This window comes from Carcharodon carcharias, chromosome 3 (assembly GCF_017639515.1).
Source record: "Carcharodon carcharias isolate sCarCar2 chromosome 3, sCarCar2.pri, whole genome shotgun sequence".
Taxonomy (NCBI): domain Eukaryota; kingdom Metazoa; phylum Chordata; class Chondrichthyes; order Lamniformes; family Lamnidae; genus Carcharodon; species Carcharodon carcharias.
In genome coordinates, this window is record NC_054469.1 from 204,470,600 (window position 1) to 204,492,912 (window position 22,313).

The 22,313-nt window shown below is 44.5% G+C and overlaps 1 protein-coding gene across 1 annotated transcript in view; it reads left to right on the forward strand.

Annotated features, from left to right (window-relative positions):
- Positions 1-6,710, forward strand: part of LOC121276074 (collagen alpha-6(VI) chain-like) — a 158,178-nt gene extending 151,468 nt beyond the window's left edge. Inside the window, exons 44-45 of the mRNA XM_041184014.1 lie at positions 2,658-2,711; positions 4,476-6,710. Coding sequence (XP_041039948.1) covers positions 2,658-2,711; positions 4,476-4,657 — 236 coding nt within the window. The 3' untranslated portion in view covers positions 4,658-6,710. The remainder of the gene's footprint in view (positions 1-2,657; positions 2,712-4,475) is intronic.
- The last annotated feature ends 15,603 nt before the right edge of the window (positions 6,711-22,313 follow it).

Sequence of the window (22,313 nt, forward strand, 5' to 3'; positions counted from 1 at the left end):
ATTGGTATTTTTCACAGCTGTGTCTCACTCCTGCAACAGACACTCTTCAAGCTTATAATAACTCAATCATCCCAGTTTTAGGAATGGTCACATTTCCATTACACTACAAAAATGTCACCCTAAGCAGGCTTATGTTCTGTGTAGGTAAAGGCAGAAATCTTATGGGGGTAAACTATTTCAATAAGAAACAGTTCAGAGGCTGCTGAATGTTGAAAAGGCCCACCTCGGTTCTCTGGGACTTTGTCCCAGTTGTGTTGTTTAATATTAAGCCCTCTAGCCTTCACCCCTCACATCCTCTCACTGCCAACCCACTCCTCATAAACGATCCATTGCAACTCATGACAACCATGATCCCTCACATAATGGCCCCATGTAGCCCCCATGCCAGCTTGGTGCCAGGACATAACCATGCCATGCCCCCCACCCACCATCCTTTGCCCTTACACCCTCCATGTCAACTCAACCAGTATCGAACATGGGCAAAGCTCAGGAGCCATGCCAAGATGAAATAAAATTAAGTTTTAAGTATTTATATCAGACTTCACAACATAAAAAACAATCTCATTAATAAAAACTAATTCAATACATTTAAATCCCTTTAAGTACTTAATCCCTTATAAAAACAAGTATTTGTATTCATAACCCCATATCACAGACAACTAATCCCTTAATGGGCTCTTGGAGCTGTCAATCAAACTGAATTTACAACCCGACCTCCCCACCGCCACCCCCCCCCCCCCCCCACCCCTACTGTGATAAAGACAGGTTGTAAAAGCAGCAAGCAGTAATAATGCTACAATGATAGCTCTTAGAATTATGTCAACTAACAGCTGTTGAAACTGGAAGCACCAATCCTTTTCAAGTCAGAGTCACAGGCAACTTTTTTTCAAAATTTAGAGGGCAGATTATTCAAATAACTTTGCAATTTGACAGTTCCATAGATCATATCCACCTTTTACAAGCATTTGCGTCAACTTTAAAAAAATCACAACTCACACACTATGGGATAAGCCCCTCAGTCCAGCGAAAATGGGTTCTGGTTGAACTTAGCACAGAGTTCAAATGGCCCTGCTGTTTTCAGATGTCTCCCATGGATTAATTAGACCCCACCCTGCAAAAATAGGATCTGTCAGAAATGGGAATGGAACTTCTGGAGTCAGGGTCCTGGCACCATTTTGGATAAACCATGGAGCCTCCACAATGCAGCAAAAATCTAGGCTTAAGTGCCATTGACTCACCAAATACCCATCTCCCACCCCCAATAACGAATGACTCACACGGGGCCCATTATATCCCAACAGATCTGATTTAAAGTGTTCACCTCACACGACCTCTGTAACCTGCTCCAGCCTTACATTTCTTCCTCTACTCTGGCCCCCAGTTCATCTGTTGATTCTGTCCTAGCACAGTCATTGGCTGCCTCATCCATATGCTTTGAAATTCCTTCCCCAAGCACCTTCTGTACCTCCTTCCCCACTTATGAAAATACATGTCATAGTTTAAATTTTCAGTCACCTCTCCTAACCATCCAACAAAACCTTGGCATCAACTTGTTTTGTTTCTCTTTGTGAGATTACAGTAGGACATTTCTCTGCATTAGCCACTTCCTGGCCCCTGTGAGTGGGATTTCCCTGTTATTTTCAGCAAGTGAGCCAGGCACACAAGGGGATCCAAATATGCTGTTCAAGCCCTTGACGATATAATCTGAACCCAAAAGCAATTTTAGCCTGAGGCTTGAGCAGAAGAGCAGAGGTACCTTGCCCACCAGGTCAAACCTTCCAGGAGTTGCATTGAGAGAAATATGAGCTACTTTTTTTAAAAAAAAAACTTATGTTTCCTGTGGGCAGAAATGACTGGAATGTTCCATTGGCCCACCTCAATGAAACCTTGGGTCTTCTCTAGCTCGAGTTTTCATTACCTCCTCCTCTTCCCAGCCCACTTTGTACTTCCCTTCTGACACCAGTGCCTCATGCACCCTTGAGAGCCCCCAAAAACACATACCTTAGTGCCAGGACCCTTTCCCTCAGGTCCTCAGCAGCTGCCTCCTGCCACTGGATATCCCACTTCCACACCTTCCCCAGTTATTAGATCTGGTTAGGATCGAGTGGGTGTTTAAACCAGCACCATGGAGATGGGACTGGTAAGTTGAAATGCCTTGGGCCTCTGGCAGGACAAGACTGGAAAACCTGTTGCATGTGCCAGCCCCCAGCCAGGTGCACCAAGGTAAAATCAAGGCCCAGTGGTTTGAGTCAAACAAAGTGCCTGATCCTCAGGCATCCTTAATGAATGCCTGATAAGACTCCCAGCAATGATGGACCTTCATTGCCAAAGCTAATGCATTACAGAGGGTTGATTTTACCTGCAAGTGCTCATGGAGTAAGTAATTCATCTGGGTCACAGCCTGTCCCTTCCTGAGTCTGTCATGTACTGGTATTAACACATGGAAATAATCTGCCAGAGTAAAGAGAAAGGTTGCTTTTCTCAGCAGCAATCCTCACCAGCAAAAACATAACAAAGATCTCAGGAAATATTTTTTCTTTAGAGGTGATGTTGTTTCCAGAGTCAATGAACAAAACGAATAAAGCTTTATTTTCTTCTTGAAGAATCTGCTCATTCCATACAGCATTTTTATTATGAGTTAATTGTTTCTTCTCCAGGTGAAACTTTGATTGAACGCCAAGGAAACACTTTCTCCAGTGAGGACAATAAAGGTAAACAGAAAGATGTAGTTCCAGAAATCAAGGGGTAAATGTTGATGCTATGTGACAGCGTAACCTAGGCAATGGTGAATCTGCCACCCATGTTACAACTCTCCTGATTGAAATAAAAATTGCTGTAAAATTGGTGTAAAGCAGGTTGCTGATTCACTACTACATTTTACAGTGTCACACAAAGCTAAGATCTAATCCGCAGAAATGAAAATGACTAATTTTAGTCAAGTAAAGGAATTGAAAGGAAAACTCTATGGGTAATAACCACTTTGGGTGGTGAGTTCATAGTACCTAGCCCACTATAGACCCTGAAACAAAAACAAAAATTGCTGGAAAAACTCAGCAGGTCTGACAGCATCTGTGGAGAGGAAGACAGAGTTAATGATTCGAGTCCATACGAGTTGAGTTCTGATGAAGGGTCATACCGAATCAAAACGTTAACTCTGTCTTCCTCTCCACAGATGCTGTCAGACCTGCTGAGTTTTTCCAGCAATTTTTGGTTTTGTTTCAGGTTTCTAGCATCCGCAGTATTTTGCTTTTATCACTGTAGACCCTGCCCAATTATCATTTCCTGTTGAAGTTGATGGACAGGAAAGTATATTCTATAATGGATGGAGAGCCTGTTCCATCAGCTCACTGCCTAAGGCAATGTAGGCCAACATCCACCTCTCTGAAACGAGCCAATTGTGCAGCACTCTGCGGTGCCATGCCCATTTGCATGCTGGCTAATTGACAGGAGACTTTCATGGTAAAAACACACATGCAGATTTGGACCAGGAATGCATGACACCTTGGGAAAATATGCAGGATGAAAACCTGCTTTTGCCATATAAACCCTTGTAGATCAAGAAACCATTACTTTCCTATCATGAGCACCATTCAGCTTTTTGAAAGAGTTATCTAATTCACCCCATCCCTATCCATTCCCCATAGTGCTCAATTGCAAGGTGATAAGAACATGAAACAAGAATCCATACTACATTACATGCAGTTAAACAAGACCCATGCAAGTTCTACATGCATCAGGTTATCTGGTATGGAGAGAGATTTGAAGCTGTCCTTCTCCATGGTGCTGAAAATTAATGAATCCCAAAGGATTTTCCCATTGGTGAACAGGTTTTCAGATTAAAATGTGCCATTTCTCTGGCACTGGTTTTGATGCTGATCAATCCTCTGAAGATTACGGACCATAGAGTGCACAGGTCAACAATTCCATGAATTATTCCAGGATAATGACCACTGGCAACCTCCAGCACTGACCCTATGGATTTATTAGGAGATCACTTCATTTGACTGGGCCAGGTTCGAACACATGTCACATCTTTGGTGCCCCACTGGCCAGTAACTCTGGTTCTAGGGTGTTCCCAAGCTCCCACCCTTTCTCTTGGACCTCAACCCCTCCTGTATCAATAGCCTTGCAAAGGACAGTAGCTCTGGCCTTTACCAGGCTTCATAGGAAGTCCCATCAAGTACCTACTTCCTGGTCCTTCCTTGGTCAGAATTGCAGTTGGAGTGTACTGGGAGGGCTAAGGATTTCTGACCCAATCACATATCAATAAATGCTTAGTATTGCATCTATTGAAACCATCCTAATTTACGGGAGGGCTATTAGTCTGGCTGTGGGTACAATGTGCAGTGTGTTCAAACAAAAGAGCTTTGGTGAAACCTATTTCTTTAAGGTATGTCCTTTTTTTCCATACATTTCATTCCTGTGCATTCCATTAATTGCTTACTGATTTCTCTTTTACTTCTCATTCTTTTCAGTTCTGAATGTATGTGAATTAAATGTCGAAAGCGGGAGCTGTTACAGCTACAATTTAAAATGGTTCTTTGATGCAACAGAACAAGTCTGCAAAAGATTCTGGTATGGTGGGTGTGGAGGAAACAAGAACAGATTTGACACCCGGAAAGAATGTGAAGCCTTGTGTCTAAAATCTGCCTTCTAAACATTGATATACATGGGTTGAGATTTTTGAATTTATGTCTCTGCAAAGAAGAATAAAATGAAAAACAACATCAAGAGAAGGCAAAAGCTCTATTGTGATTTGCATTTGCAAGAGAAAAAGCCCATATGAACAAAAATTTAACCACAACCTTACCAAGGAACAATAATCCTCCATAATTGTGAATATGTTAGTCAATGTTTCTTTTTATATTTACTCTTAACTGTTTTATTCTACTCTGACAGTACCATTACCACGCTGCTAAACAGTTTTGAGTTCTCTTCGGATTTAACACTCTGGTTATTTTTGTAACCTGATCAGCAAAAGAATCCCAATATAGGAGCGGCACATCTCCATGTGAGAATGAATTACGCCCACCCTGGATCACCACTGACCTCTCCAAAGTTCACAGGGCTGGGGAAAGCACTGTGATTTAAATGCCTTTGGCTGGCCAGGGGCATCTATTCCCACCAAAGATCGCAGGAAGCCTAGCAGAGTGTGCTGAGCTGAAGAGGTTTAGACTGTTCCATTCATTGCACTCCAATATCAGCAATACAGGGCCTAAAACACTCCTGAGGCCCTATACTTGCTTATGTAAGGGGCTTAATGCTTATTTCAAGAGACCACCAGGGACACCTGCAAAAAGGGCATAACCTGCGATCAGGTCAGTCATCTTACAGGCAGGTGTTGGCTCACAATGTTGGTCCCTGCAATTGGTTCTCAGTGTGCCCATAAAACAAGTGCAATGAGCCTCAATTTTCAACCTCATTATGTAAGTACCTGTAGAGCAAAGGGTTAACTCTAATATTTTAATAATAGCTACTGAGCATGTGTATAAGAAGTTATGTCATAATGATGTTACTCTGAGAGCAGCAGTAGCTCGGGTCCTGGTATTCTGTCATCTTGTATCTAGTTAGTTATGTAAATATAAGTACTTTGAAGGAAAGACCTTTGCCTCCAGCCAGATCTCTTAACTGGAATAAGACACCCAAGGTCTCCTGAGACAACCCAACAATGAGACGGTGCCTGCAGCTGCCAAGATATGTTCCTTATGGCTGCTGCTTTCCACTGTTAGAGCTGGATTATGGAGTCGGCCCTCATGTATGAGCATGTAAGGCTAAGCAGCAGGCAGGTGGCACCCTTGACTGTAATGCAGGTCACCAAATTAAGGGAAGCATTTTTGGAGAATCAAGTGCAGGCTTTGCCCAAATTTCCAATTTGCATCACTGGTGTATGACGCTCACTTGAAATCTGCTGGATGAATGGGTGCGAGCTTCCAGTCACAGTGCAATATCGTGCACGGCACACGTCTAAATTACCACTATCTATTCTGATTGTGAGATACCATGCTAGCAATGTGTAATCGGAAAATGATGCCTGCTTCACATCAGCAGATCATCCACTCTATTTCACTTTCCTGGCACCTCTCCATCGAATTCCTAACCATGTGTCAGAGTATGTGCTATTTTATAAAGTTGGGAACATTAAAGGCAACAAGCAGTCAGACTCTCTTTCTGTGAAAAAATAGATGCAAATTTGTTAATACTCCAAGATTCATGGGGTTGTGCCATAATGGTATTGTTACTGAACTAGTATTCCAGAGACCCAGGGTAATGCTGTGGGGTCCTGGGTTCAAATCCCACCATGACAAGCGGTGAAATTTGAATTCAATAAAAATCTGGAATTAAGCTCTGGAAATAAGTGACAACCATAAAACAATTGCCATAAAAAGCCATGTGGCTGCAGACCACAGCAATGCGATTGACACTTAAATGCCCTCCGAACAAAGGCATAAAGGGATAGGCAATAAATTCTGGCCTGGCCAATGACACCCATGAACAAATTAGTAAAGAAATATGCAGGAAGAAAAGTGAAGTATGCTAAGGGTAGAATTTTATGCCAGCGGGATGTCAGTGGAGATTAAAATGTCTCACTGCATTTTAGGGCCCGATCCCTGTCACAGCCACACTGGGGCTGCAAAATTCCAGCCTGAAAGATGCACAAAATAAGAATCTGAAAATGCCATTGGAAATGTGTAAATAAAGAATCTTGAACTCCAGTAGTGCAAACTACATTTTTTGGGTTGTTGCCCTAGATTATCTAAGGTTTGGCATTATTGTTCACTATCAGTGGACCTTGTGTCCTTTGCGTGTCCAGTTTTAAGTGAACGTAGCAAGGTCAAGGATCAGAGTATACAGTACATAATCTTTGAATGCTGGAAAGTCACTTTAGTAAATGAGGGTGAGGGCGGGGGAGCCACATGACTAGGTGTGGGTGTGGTGGTCTTACAGGATGAAGGGGGTAAGCGTCAGGCAGTCCTGGGCAGTGCGCACCGTGTAGCCTAGCCAGAAATCAAAGGCCATCCAGGAACAGTGCACACCGTGTAGTTGGGAGGGAAATTAAAGGCCATCCGGTAACAGTGCGCACCGTGTAGTCAGACAGGATATTAAAGGCACTCAGGGGACAGTGCACACCCTGTAGTCGGGAGGGAAATTAAAGGCAGTCCAGAGACAGTGCGCACCGTGTAGTCGGACAGGATATTAAAGGCACTCAGGGGACAGTACACCTCATTCTACAAAGCCGTTCCTTGCCCCATTCCAGGGTGGTGGAGAGCCTGTTTGAGCTGTCAATCAATGCCGCACACTGTGCAGGGCATGGTCAGTCCCTCACAGATTTGTTTTCTGGGGGGTGGTGGTTTGGTACTGGGTGTGCGATGGCACAGTCAAGGGAGGCATCTGCAGCCTGTACGTGGGGAACTGGTAAATAAGAGGTGAGTTGAAAGTGATTGCCCTTGACATCACGGAAGCATTTTACTAAGTGTGGTATTAAGGATCCCTAGCCAAACTGGAGTCCATGAGAATCGGGGGGAAAACGCTCCGTGGTTGGAGTCACACCGAGCATAAAGAGATGATTGTGGTTGTTGGAGGTGAATCGTCTCAGTTCCAGGACATCACTGCAGGAGTTTCACCAGGTAGTCTCCTAGGCCCAACAATCTTCAGCTGCTTCATCAATGATCTTCCTTCCACCATAAGGATCCTCGCTGATGATTGCACAATGTTCAGCACCATTCACAACTCCTCAGATACTGAAGTAGCCCATGTTCAAATGCAGCAAGACCTGCGCCTAATTCAGGCTTGGGCTGACATGTGGCAAGTAATATTCATGCCACAGAAGTGCCAGGCAATGACCATCTCCAACAAGGGAGAATCTAACCTTCCCCATTGACAATCAATGGCATTACCATCACTGAATCCCCCACTATCAACATCCTAATGGTTAACATTGACCAGAAACTGAACTGGACTAGCCATATAAATATTGTGGCTACAAGAGCAGGTCAGAGGCTAGGAATCCTGCCGCGAGTAACTCTCCTGACTCCCCAAAGCCTGTCCACCATCTACAAGACACAAGTCAGGAGTATGCTAGAATACTCTCTACTTGCTTGGATGAGTGCAGCTCCCACAACACTCAAGAAGCTTGACACTATCTTGGACAAAGCAGCCCACTTGATTGGCTCCCCATCCACAAACATTCACTCCCTCCACCACCGACGCACCGTAGCAGCAGTGTGTACCATTTACAAGATGCACCGTAGGAATTCACCAAGGCTCCTTAGACAACACCTGCAAACTCATGACCACTATCATCTAGAAGGACAAGGGCAGCAGGAACATGGAAATACCACCAGCTGGAAGTTCTCCTCCAAGCCATTTACCATCCTGATTGGAAATATTTTGCTGTTCCTTCACTGTTGCTGGGCCAAAATCTTGGAACTCCTTCCCTAAGAGCACTATCGGTGTTCCTACACCACGTGGACTACAGCAGTTCAAGAAGGCAGCTCACCACCACCTTCTCACAGGCAATAAGGAATGAGCAATAAATGCTGGCCTAGCCAGTAATGCCCACATCCCTTGAAAGAATAAGAGAAAAGATTGGGCTGTCTATGGTGTCATGGGGGAGGTGGGTCTCGGTAGGTCATTGTGCACAGGGCCTCAAGATAGGGAGGGTTGAGGTCCATATGGGACATGCACAGAAAACAGTTTGGGGGGAAGTACAGGGATATCCACTAGCATAACGATGGGCTCCAGGTTTAAATGGGGAGGCAGAACAGTGATCATAAGGAAGGAAACTTGCACATGATGTTCTTATAGGATGATAGGAGGGTCTTTTGATGGTTACAGGGGGGCTTTGGAACCTGGTCTCATAATACCACCACCATTTTGACATCTGATGTAATGACATAGTTGAAAAGTATTCTTGAAAAAAAATCAGCAGGGGACAGTCTGAGTGCTTCTGGGAGGAGTTGACTACTGCACCTTTGGGCCAATTGAAGGGGCACCATAATAATTATTGCTTCAGGACATGGAGAGCAAAGTTCAGCTGAGACATGTTAGGAAGACTCAATTGAAGGATTTGGGCACCTTAACTCATGGGGGGCATTCTTGTGAGAATCCACTGGGGCTTGAGGTAGCATTTGATTTGGCGTGATAGATCATAAATTCCTCATAGAGGAGCGTGAAAAGGTCAGGATAAAACAATTAAGGGGCCACGAGTACAAATGCAACATACTCCAGGCAACCCTACAACTTGCAGTTGGTAAGTTCAGGGTTTACACTGCTCAATAATTGCAGTCGTTACATTAGAGCAAGGCTGGGCTCTAATGTACTCCAAAGGAGGGAGCCTCACATTGCCCTGACTGAGGTTGACCACGCCTGACTGTACTCTTCCAGATCTAACCCCACAGTGTGAATGCGCTGTCATGTTGGAATGGTAGCAGAGGGAACTCAGCTACCTGTGATCCTTCTGGATGTGCTTCAGCTGTAAGGGAGGACCGGTGGATGGAATGTCTGGAATGAATGCAGCCCAAGGGCTTCACAATGGCTCCCTAGTTTGGCCAGAGCAACGGGATTTGCAGTGATCTTCAGCTTCCCACGGGTGCAGGGTGCCCCATCCATTGCACACATGTGGCTTTAAAAGCTCCTTGGCAGCAGCCACTAAGATTTATCAATAGAAGACTTCCGCTCTCTCAACGTGCAACTGATCTGTGATCACCAAAAGCAGGTTAGGCAGGTTTGTGCGAGGTAGCCTGGGAACTTGCATGGCTCTTAAACCTTGAGTCCCTTGCAGGTGACACAGACCTTCGAGGGCCCTCAACACATTCAGGGCTGGCTCCTCGGTCATAAAGGCTACTCACAAAAGACATGGCCATTCGGTGGCCACAGGGTGCTTCAGAGGAGAGGTAAAATATTGATCATTCTTGTCATGAAAAGCCAATTACAGCCACAAATTATTTATGGGCATATTGAACTTTTTAAGGAAGACTCATGTGTTTTTAAAGAAATACAAGCAAGAGCATGAGCAAAAGATGGCTGACAATGTAAAGTGACCACTTTCTGGAAAATTCCTTTATGGATTATACTGACAGATCTGTCCTGAGAGAACATGGAATGTCATACCTGGAAAGATGTCATGGCCTTCTTCAAGCAGTCACGCTTGAAAGGGAGATTGGAAAAATGCAAAAGACTGAACTTTAATCTCCTATGATTGCAGAGACAAAGACTGATTACCATGGCGAGGTACTTGAGTCATTGGCATGTAGCCCCTCAGTTCTGATGTGAACAACCTGTTACTCCAGGGTGTTGCTGCCGTCAGAACTTTGCTGCTATGTGGACACGTTTATCAGCCTGCTGACTGCTATGCTCTATTGTCTGAGATGACCTTAATGGCCTCCTCTGGAGACCCGAGTGTTATGACTGATGCAGTTGGTAAAGCGGAGTTATTTAAAATTCCTGGAGGGAAACTTCAAACAACTGTCATAACCTATATTTTCAAGTATTATATTTGAGATGCGACTCTAATTTCAGGAATCAGACCATCAGTTCTTGAGGTTTTACATTAAACTAACTAAACATTTTATTAACTTACACAGGTTAAAAATATATATTCACATGGCTACAAATTACTACCATCAGAACTTATAACAAATTCCCAAGCTAATCTCCACTAAGGCAATAGCAACCCATAGACTTTTACCAAACACCAGGCAAAGCATTATCACCTTACAAATTCAAAATAAGGTTCTTTTCACTGTGGAGCCAGTTGGAGGCTTACAGTTGCCTTTTGATCTTACAATGCCTCTGCCTGCACACCCAAAAACTACTGAAGTTATATCTACCAGCCCCATTGAATGTTAATTCTCATTGTATCAACAATCTCTTTGAACTTCACCTTTTAACAATGAAACCCCTTTCATTGTACCAATTTTATTAGTAATAATAACATATTGCTTGGTAGCTGTTAGAAAGGCATCAAGTTTTCACCCCACTTCTTGAATGCTTTATTCAAAAAATGCAAATGCACTCTATCTCTCTTACATGTCAAAACTAGTATATATCAAAGCATGCAGACTAGCTGACTTTAATCCAATTAAGACACACACACAGACTAAACATCTATTTTAAAGAAAAACATTTTCCAAAATATTATATACATTAATAGCTTCATGACACCTGCTAAGGGTTTCCTGCTATGGGGCAGTTGCACCCTCCTCAACCTGAGCAAGTGGAGGGGATTTAGAGCAGCTAGGCTCACAGAATCATAATGGGACAGAAGGAGGCCATTCAGCCCATCATGTCTGCACCGACTCTTCAAATGAGCATTATGATCTAGTGCCATTGCCTTGCCTTTTCCTCGAACCCTTGCACATTGTTTCTGTTCAAATAATCATCTAATGTCCTCCTGCATGCCTCAATTGAACAAACCTCCACCACACTTCTAGGCAGTGCATTCCAGACCCAACCCATTCGTTGTGTGAAAAAGTTTTCCCTCATGTCACACTTACTTCTTTTGCAAATCACGAAATCTGTGCCCTCTCATTCTTTATCCTTTTACAAGTGGGAAGAGCTTCTCCCCAACTACTTTGTCCAGCCCCCTCATGATTTTGAGCATCTCTATCAAATCTCCTCTCATCCGCCTTCTCTCCAAGGAGAACAGTCCCAACCTCTCCAATCTATCTTTGTAACTGAAGTTTCTCATCCCTGGAACCATTCTTATAAATCTCTTCAGCACGCTCTCCAATGTGTTCACATCCTTCCTAGAATATGATGCCCAGAACTGTACACAATATTCCGGCTGAGGTCTAATGAGTATCTTATATAAATTCAGCATAACCTCTCTGCTCTTGTACTCTATGCCTCTATTAATAAAGCCCAAGATAATATATGCTTTATTAACTGCTGTCTCAAACCGCCCTGCCACCTTCAATGATCTATGCAAATATACACCCAAGTCTTTCTGCTCTGCGCCCCCTTCAAAATTTCACCCCTTATTTTATATTATCTGTCCATGTTCTTCCCACCAAAATGCATCACCTCACACTTCTCCACATTCAACTTCATCTGCCACCTATCTGCCCTCTCCAACAACTTGTCTATGTTCTCTTGAAGTTCCACACCATCCTCCTCGCAGTTCACAATACTCCGAAGCTCCATATCATTTGCAAATTTTGAAATTGTCCTCTGTACACCAAGATCTAGATTATTAATACATATCAGGAAAAGCAAGGGTCCCAATACCAACCCCTAGGGAACTCCACTACAAACTTCCCTCCAGCCTGAAAAATATCCATTGACAATTGCTCTCTGCTTCCTATTTTTCAGCCAATTTTGTATCCACATTGCTACTATCCCTTTTATTCCATGAACAATAACTTTTCTCACCAGTCAGTTGTATGGCACTGTGTCAAATGCCTTTTTAAAGCCCATGTACACCACATCAACAGCATGATCCTCATCGACCTTTTCGGTTACCTCTTCAAAAAACTCCAACAAGTTAGTTGAACATGATTTCCCCTTTAGAAATCCATGCTGATTCTTCCTTATCAACCTATATTTTTCCGTGTGACTACTAATTATATCTTGAATAATTGTTTCTAGAATCTTGCCCACCACTGAAATTAAACTGACTGGTCTGTAATTGCTGGGCTTATCCTTACAACATTTTTTGAACAAGGGTGTAATGTTTGCAATCCTCCAGTCCTCTGGCACCATCCCTGAGTTTAGGGAAGACTGAAAGATTTTGGCCAGTGCCCCTGTATTTTCTACTCTCACTTCGTTCAATATCCTTGGATGCATCTCATCTGGTCCTGGTACCTTGTCAACTTTAAGCACTAACAGTCTATTGAATATTTCCTCCTTAACAACTTTGAACCCTTCTAGTGATAGAGTTTCCTCGCCTGTCACCATGGCCTGGGTAGCATCTACCTCCGTTGTAAAGAGGGATGCAAAGTATTCATTTAATACTTCAGCCATGGCCCCTTCGTTCATGTGCAAATTCCCTTTTAGGTCCCTAATCAGTCCTATTCCTCCCTTTACCACCCTTTCACTATTTATATGCCTATAGGAGACTTTGCAATTCCCCTTTGTGTTGGCTGCCAGTCTTTTCTCATAACCCCGCTTCACTTTTCTAATATGCTTTATCACATCTCCTCTGAACCTTCTGTAATTCCCCTTGGTTCTCAATTGTATTTTTTACCTGACACCTGTCATAAGTGCACTTTTTCTTCTTTATCTTAATTTAAATCTCCTTTTTCATCCAGGGAGCTCTGGATTTGTTTGTCCTACCTTTCTCTTTCGACGGAATATACCTTGACTGTGCCTGAACCAAATCTTTTTTAAAGATAGCCCATTGTTCAGCTACAGTTTTGCCTGTCAATCTTTTGTTCCAGTCTATCTGGCCCAGCTCCGTTCTTGCCCCATTGAAGTTGGCTCTTGCCTAGTTAATTATTTTTACTCTGGATTGCCTATTGTCCTTTTCTATCATCATTCTAAAATGTACATTACAATGATCACTGTCTCCCAAATGTTCCCCCGCTGACACTATCTACTTGGCCCGCCTCGTTTCCAAGAACCAAGTCCAACAGTACATCTTTTCTTGTTGGATTGGACACATACTGCTGTAGAAAATTCTCCTGAACACATTCTAGGAACTTTTGCCCCTCTCCGCCCTTTATATTACCACTGTCCCAGTCTACATTCGGTTAATTAAAGTCCCCCATTATAACTGCTCTATAATGCCTGCAGTTCTCTATAATTTCCCTCCAGATTTGTTCTTCTACGTCTTTCTCACTATTTGGCCATCTATAGACTACACCGAGCAATGTAATTGCACTCTTTTTGTTCCTTAGCTCTAGCCAAATTGATTCTGCCCTTGAACCCTCTGGGACATCCTGTTTCTCAAGCACTGCAGTGCTCTCCTTAACCAATACTGCCACCTGTCCTCCTTTCTTTCCTGTCTCTCCTGAACACCTTGTACCTAGAAATATTTAATACTCAGTTCTGCCCTTCTTTGAGCCAGGTCTCTGTTATCGCCACAACATCATATTTCCACATGTAAATCTGCACCTGTAACTCCCCAATCTTATTTACTGTACTTTGTTCATTCACATACATGCATAATAACCCTGGTTTAGATTTTGTTACTTTCTCCCTTACCCCGACTTTACCTATTAACTTACTATTCTCTACTCTATACTAGGGCTATTTGTACCTCCCAGTATTTTGTGCACCGTGGTATTCCTGCCTAGTATTTTTTCTTGCCTGCCGAGTTAGTTTAAAGCCCTCCCAACAGCACTAGCAAAACGCCACGCAAGGAACTCAGTCCCAGCTCTGTTCAGGTGCAACCTGTCCGGCTTATGCAGGTTCCATCTCCCCCAGAGCCAGTCCCAGTGTTCCAGGAATCTAAAGCCCTCCATACTGCACCATCTTTCCAGCCACGCATTCATCTGCCTTAACCTCCTATTTCTGTACTCACTGGCACGTGGCACTGGGAGAAATCTGGTGATTACTGCATTAGAGGTCCTGCTTGCTAATTTTCTACCTAGCTACCCAAGTTCTGATTGCAGGACCACATCCCCCTTCCTACCTAAGTCATTGGTACCAGTGTGGACCACGACCTCTGGATGATCACCCTACCCATAAAAAATGTCCCGCAGCCGCTCTGTGACGTCCTTGACCCTGGCACCAGGGAGGCAACATTCCATCCTGGAGTCATGTCTACAGCCACAGAAACGCCTGTCTGTTCCTCTAACAAATGAATCCCCTATCACTATAGCTCTTCCTTTCTTCTGCCTCCCTTCCTGTACAGCAGAGCCACTCATGGTGCCACAAACTTGGCTCTGACTGCACTACTCTGAGGAACCAGCACCTTCTCCAGCTTCCAAAACAGAAAACTGATTTGTGAGCAGGGCTCCAGGGGTCTCCCGCACTACCTGCCTACTTCTCCTGGACTGCCACCCATTCCCTCTGTCTCCAGGCCCTTAAGCTACGGTATGACCACCTCCCTGAACGTGCTTTCCACATAGCTCTCAGCCTTGCAGATGTGCCACAGTGCTCCAGCCGCTGCTCGAGCACTGAAACCCGGAGCTCAAGTCTGTGCAGCTGACAGCACTTCCTGTACATGTGGTCAGCTAGGACACCGGTAGTGTCCATGACTTTGCACATATTATAGGACACGTATTCCAATTGACTGAGATGCCCTGCCATATCTTAACTCTACTTCCCTTACATTAACTTTATTCTATTTTGGATTATTTATATTGCTTATTATATTGGCCCTAAATTTTGCTGGTGCTTCGCAGTTAAATCCAAGTATAGCAACTTTAAAAATATTATACTTTTCTAATTTATTCACCAGTTCCTACTTACCAAGGCCATTGCTCTTCTTTCTGAGCAAAGGTAGAAAAAGAAAGCAGCACCTCATCCCTTCTCACCGAACTCCCTCAGTCACCAAACTCCAACTGGAGCACGGAGCTGCCTCAGGGAGATTGAAACGATATTTCGTGCATATGCACGTACTGTGCACAAGGCCTGCTTTCCCTCCTCCCCTTGCCCGCACATGTAGTACTGAGCGCTGCCACTCACGATCCACACAGGCCGAGCCTTACTAAGCCCGCTGATGTGAAATTGTGGTGCGGAGCCGATCACGGGCAGCGGTCAGCTTCCCGACCGCCCTCACCTGCATCTACCGTGCCCACCCGACGAGAGAAAAATTCTGGTCACTTATCAAATTCATGCATCCCTTTGTTAAGCATGCACCCTCAACAGAAAAGACTACAACATTCCAGTCGACTCGTCTCTCTGCTTCCCCAAAGACAATAGTGACATCGAAATGGGTGCTAGACAAATATGAAATGGATCCCATTTATCATTCACTGTATTGTGATGGCCCCTCATTCCAAACACAAAGGCTTTGGCTGTCTGAAACTCCCAGGGTGTGAAAGGTCACAACACAGAGGCCTGGATTTTACCTTTGGTGGGCACGCATGGTTGGCGGGCTGGGGAGAGGCCAGGAAATGGACTGTCGAGCGTGATCAGCCCCCAACCACAATTTCATGCTGGCTGGCCAATTAACAGCCAGCCAGTGTGAAAAACGCGCAGAGAAGTTCCGCGGTGCAGGAATGGGGGGGGTGGGAAGGGGGCAGGTGACGATGTCACCGCGGGCGCAGGTGAGCGCTTTGACAGAGCTCGCTGAAGGCAGAGAGCTGCCTCAGGGAATTGCAGCCCTTCAAATGATGAAATAAAGATTTAAAAAACTGTCAAAGAATGTCCATGCGTCACAAGCAAGCACCTGAAAATATACCTGATAAGAATGCTGTCCATAGATATTTATTTTTATTTTATTTCATAACAGAGACTCATCCCGCCCTTGGGTGAGGTTTGATGAAAAATGTAAAGGCCGCCTGGCCGTACTGGCCCGTCCGCCAACCGGAAGCTTGGAATGGTGACGAAAAATAGGAGACAATCGTGCTGTTAGTGGGTTTAGTTGCGCTCTCAATTTTCGGCAGGCGCACTTCCGACCTTTGCACGCACCCGCCAAGAAAAATATCGCACGAGTGCGCGATGATGCCGGGACACTTGCCCGACTTCATCTCATGGGATTTCACGTCTGATTGGGTCAGGCACACACCCAACTGCAGGATGTAAAATTCTGCCCTTGAAGTTGAGTCACTTGTGGTTTCTTGATATCTTAAAGATTGGAATCATCCAGATTACCCTTTGCCAAACACGTTCCATGGAAATTAAGTACAGATAAGTGTAACAATGAGGCTTCCTTACAACATGATGTGGTTTGCTACTTTGCTGGTGAGAGTTGTCACCCATCCCGGAATGGTCGGGAGCCTACCAGAGTCAGCATCAATCTCCCAGTACTCAAAGAAATTACTATGGGAGATGTTAAAGTGATATTTTAATCAAATCAGCACCATAATTCATCATCAGCAACCACCAAGAAGGGGAAAGAAACTATAACTCCCATCATGAGGCATTGCCGCCTGGTGACATCACATCCTGCACAGCATCATCCAATCACTTTCAAAATTTAAACCAGAAAAAAAACGCCAGGAGGACTCTGATTGGCTGGGATTTTGGTGAGCTGTGATGGGATCAGTTTGAATTGCAGTGAGGGACCTGGCACAAGCATCGAACATCAGTCCAACTGCGATTGGTAAGAGTGGCCATTCAATGACTTAATTTCACTAAAAGCACAGCGATGGAGACTCCTGGTAATTTGATTCAGATAGTACATCAGAACTATTGCATTGCCTTTGTTTCGGTGCATTGCCAAAGATTATTGTACAACTCTACCTTAAATGCCATCGAAGAATGTGCCCTGATCGGGTCAGGAGGGTGTAAATTCAGTTAGGCCCATTTTTAGACATGGGATCATGATGCACAATCACTACATGCCCAATCCCGTTGAGCAGCCACAAGACTGGCACCTACCCAACAATGTGGAAAATTGCCCAGGCACGTGATGTCCACAAAAAATAGGACAAATTCGATCTGGCCAATTACCATTTCATTAGTCTACTCTCAATCATTAGCAAAGTGATGGCGTGTAAGGTCAACAGAACTATCCAAGCATCATTTACTCAGCAATAACCTGCTCATCAATGCTCAGTTTGGGTTCTGACAAAACCACTCAGTACCAGAACTAAAGCCTTGGTCCAAACATGGATTAAAGAGTTGAATTCCAGAGGCAAGGTGGGGCTCACTGCCCTCGACATCAAGGTAGCATTTGACCCAGTGTGGCGTCAAAGAGCCCTAGCAAAACTGGAATCAATAAGAATCAAGGGGAAACTTTCCACAGGTTGGAGCCATATCTAACACAAAGGAAGATCAATCATCTCAGTTCCAGGACATCACAGCAGGGGTTCCTCAGGGTTGTGCCCTCAGCTCAACCATCTTCAGCTGCTTCAGTAATAACCTTCCTTTCATCATGAGGTCAGAAGTGGGGACATTCACTATGATTTCACAATGTTCAGCACCATTCACGACTCCTCTGATACTAAATCAGTCCATGACCAAATGCAGCTCTTGTATCAGGGACAGGATTAAAACTGCTTAAGGTTGAGGGTGGATGATGGATTGATTGATGGGGATATGCAAGATAACGAAGGATGGGTGGACCTGCAAGCTGGATGAACATGAGGAATGTTACAATAGAGTAGGCTTGAGAAGGCTAAATGAAGTAGTGAGGTGATTTACACAGTAAGATGTAAGAGAATGAGCAACTATACTCACTTTTACTGATCTGGTTAGGTTCCTGCACTGCATCCAGGGGTGTGCCACTCGCTTCTGCTATTCACCTCCTGGCCAAACCCCAACCATGCCTTTTTTGTTTCTGTCATAGGTTTTTTCCTCCCATTCCTGGGAAATAGTATGTGCTTCCAGCTCCTCACCTCCCCCAGCTGCACATCAGAAGAGGCAGTTGTGTTAGGCTTCAACAGTTAAAGGTAGAGCCATCAATGGTGGGGCAAATGAAAATGGGGGTGCAGAAAAGGAGGCTTTGAAGCAATCCTGTTGCCCTGCTAATCTTACTAGAATTCAGTGGAATTGTCCAAGTTGTTCATTTCTGTATAAGCATCATTCTTTGTGTTTCTAAATAGGAACCGCAAGATGAAAACTTGGAATGAGTAAATAATTGAGTTATTGGCTTGAAACCTGAAACCCATGAATTGTATCAACACATGAGCCACAGTTATTATTGGTCACTAGCTGGTAACAATAGAAGCACAGACTGTGGCTAAAAGTCTGGCAGAAAACAATATCTTCCAGGACACTGTCACTGTGGGTAGTCGCTGACAGGGTAGATAGGGTGATTACACAAAATGCTTCTGATAGTTTTCATGCTTTAGCTTAGATTGAACATATAACCTCCTCAGAAAGAACCCTATCCCATGAACACTTGTAATCTTGGGCATATCAAACTGGATATTTGTTTAATGTCCTAGCAAGTAAATGCCAGGAATACTGAAGCAATGTGGCTGAGAGAGGAGTCAGGACATAGGCCTAATTGGGGACAAGAGGTTGAGGCCTAGAGTACAGGGGTTGCAGGTTCTGAGCATGGGGAAGAAGGAGGGAAGAATTCAGGCATGAGGTCAGGAAGAAGTCGGGTCAGAGCCTAAACTTAGAATATGATGGAAATAATTGGGCACTGAATTTGGAATTGGTAGAAACTTGAACAAGGCTTTAGGCCAAAGTAGAGAGTAGGAATTTTGCATTGTTCACCTTTTTGTGTTTGACAGCAGGAGGCTATTCAAGAATAATGCACCATGACAGTGAGAATGTCAGGCTTAGATCAGACTGGATGCTCAACTAACTTCCCAAGTGCTAAGCCTGGTTCACATTACAATGGTTACAATTTTAATGATTTTTTGCTTTGCTTAAGAAGAAAGACTTGCATTTATGCAATGCCTCACATGACCTCAGGATATGCCAAAGTGCTTCACAGTCAACAAAGTAATTTTGAAGGGTGCTCAACACAGGAAACACAACAGTTCAAAAACTCAACTGGACTAGCCATTTAAATACTGTGGCTACAAGAGCAGGCCAGAGGCTAGGAATTGTACAAGTAACTCACCTCCTGACTCCCCAAAGCCTGTCTACCATCCACAAGGCACAGATCAGGAGTGTGATGGAATACTCTCCACTTGCCTGGATGAGTGCAGCATCAGCAGCACTCAAGAAGCTTGACACCGTCCAGGACAAAGGAGCCCGCTTGATTGGCACCCCATCCACAAACATTCACTCCCTCCACCATCGACGCACAGTAGCAGCAGTGTGTACCATCTACAAGATGTACTGCAGAAATTCACCAAGGCTCCTCCGACAGCTCCTTCCAAACCCACGATCACTACCAACTAGAAGGACAAGGGCAGCAGATAGATGGGAACACCACCACCTGGAAGTTCCCCTCCAAGCCACTCACCATCCTGACTTGGAAATATATCGCCGTCCCTTCACAGTCGCTGGGTCAAAATCCTGGCACTCCCTTCCTAACAGCACTGTGGATAAACCTACATCACATGGACTGCAGCTGTTCAAGAAGGCAGCTCACCACCACCTTCTGAAGGGCAACTAAGGATGGGCAATAAATGCTGGCCTAGCCAGCGAAGCCCACATTCCATAAATGAATTTTAAAAAATTATGTTGTATGCAATAATATCCCACACACAGGAATGAGATATTGACCAGATGGCCTGTTTTAGTAAACTTTTGACCATGTATTTTGGACTTCTCATCCATCTTGCATTTATAGTGACCTTCATACTTCAATAACATGGGTAATAACGCTGAATCCTCAGGGACATCAACAGGTAGATGATTCAGGGTAGAAGTTCATGACTCCAGATTTGCTTCTCCCTCCTGCCCTGCCCCCACCTAGCTTCCTTCCAAACTAGAGTTCAGCGTCATGATCTTTCCCACTCAGGACACAATTCATCATTGCCTCTAGGTCTGAGCCACTACTATTCAATGAAAGCCCAGTCTCAGTTTCTCTTACATCCTTCTCTACGATGTACCTCATTCACTGCCCAGCACTTGCTGCTCACCAACAACGACCAACATTTCATCTTAAAGCCTGCCCCTTTGACATAGATTCAGTGGATCATGTGCGCAATACATATATAGGGGCTCAGAATTTCTTCAACAGTGGCACTGACTGGATTTTGCACCTGGCTGAGTCTGAGACTAAAGTCTGAGTGACAAAATGAGCAACAAGCTCTCTCCATCCAGTGTCCATGTGTGATTATTCCTTACCATGGCTCGTTGAACCCCTACTTTGGCCACCAATTTCCTTACCCTTATGTTGTTGCCAATATCTCTGTAGTATTCAAATCTGAACAGAAAGAAAAGTTTTCTTTTCAGATTTCCAGCATCCGCACTAGTCTGCTTTCATTTTTTTAAATCTCTAGACCTGTGAGCAAATTTTTGCATTTATAACTTTTGGTCCTAATGAACTAGTGTCTTTTAACTTTGTCTCCATCTTCAGTGTTTTGAAATCACGGCCTGAATTTTTAAAACAAAAACAGAATTACCTGGAAAAACTCAGCAGGTCTGGCAGCATCGGCGGAGAAGAAAAGAGTTGACGTTTCGAGTCCTCATGACTCTTCGACAGAACTTGCGTTCGAGTCCAAGAAAGAGTTGAAATATAAGCTGGTTTAAGGTGTGTGTGTGGGGGGCGGAGAGATAGAGAGACAAAGAGGTGGAGGGGGGGGGGGTGTGGTTGTAGGGACAAACAAGCAGTGATAGAAGCAGATCATCAAAAGATGTCAACGACAATAGTACAATAGAACACATAGGTGTTAAAATTAAAGTTGGTGATATTATCTAAACGAATGTGCTAATTAAGAATGGATGGTAGGGCACTCAAGGTATAGCTCTAGTGGGGGGTTTTTTTTTATATAATGGAAATAGGTGGGAAAAGGAAAATCTTTATAATTTATTGGAAAAAAAGGGAAGGGGAAAACAAAAAGGGGGTGGGGATGGGGGAGGGAGCTTACGACCTAAAGTTGTTGAATTCAATATTCAGTCCGGAAGGCTGTAAAGTGCCTAGTCGGAAGATGAGGTGTTGTTCCTCCAGTTTGCGTTGGGCTTCACTGGAACAATGCAGCAAGCCAAGGACAGACATGTGGGCAAGAGAGCAGGGTGGAGTGTTGAAATGGCAAGCGACAGGGAGGTTTGGGTCATTCTTGCGGACAGACCGCAGGTGTTCTGCAAAGCGGTCGCCCAGTTTACGTTTGGTCTCGCCAATGTAGAGGAGACCACATTGGGAGCAACGAATGCAGTAGACTAAGTTGGGAGAAATGCAAGTGAAATGCTTCTTCACTTGAAAGGAGTGTTTGGGACCTTGGACGGTGAGGAGAGAGGAAGTGAAGGGACAGGTGTTGCATCTTTTGCGTGGGCATGGGGTGGTGCCATAGGAGGGGGTTGAGGAGTAGGGGGTGATGGAGGAGTGGACCAGGGTGTCCCGGAGGGAGCGATCCCTACGGAATGCCGATAAGGGGGGTGAAGGGAAGATGTGTTTGGTGGTGGCATCATGCTGGAGTTGGCGGAAATGGCGGAGGATGATCCTTTGAATGCGGAGGCTGGTGGGGTGATAAGTGAGGACAAGGGGGACCCTATCATGTTTCTGGGAGGGAGGAGAAGGCGTGAGGGCGGATGCGCGGGAGATGGGCCGGACACGGTTGAGGGCCCTGTCAACGACTGTGGGTGGAAAACCTCGGTTAAGGAAGAAGGAGGACATGTCAGAGGAACTGTTTTTGAATGTAGCATCATCAGAACAGATGCGACGGAGGCGAAGGAACTGAGAGAATGGGATG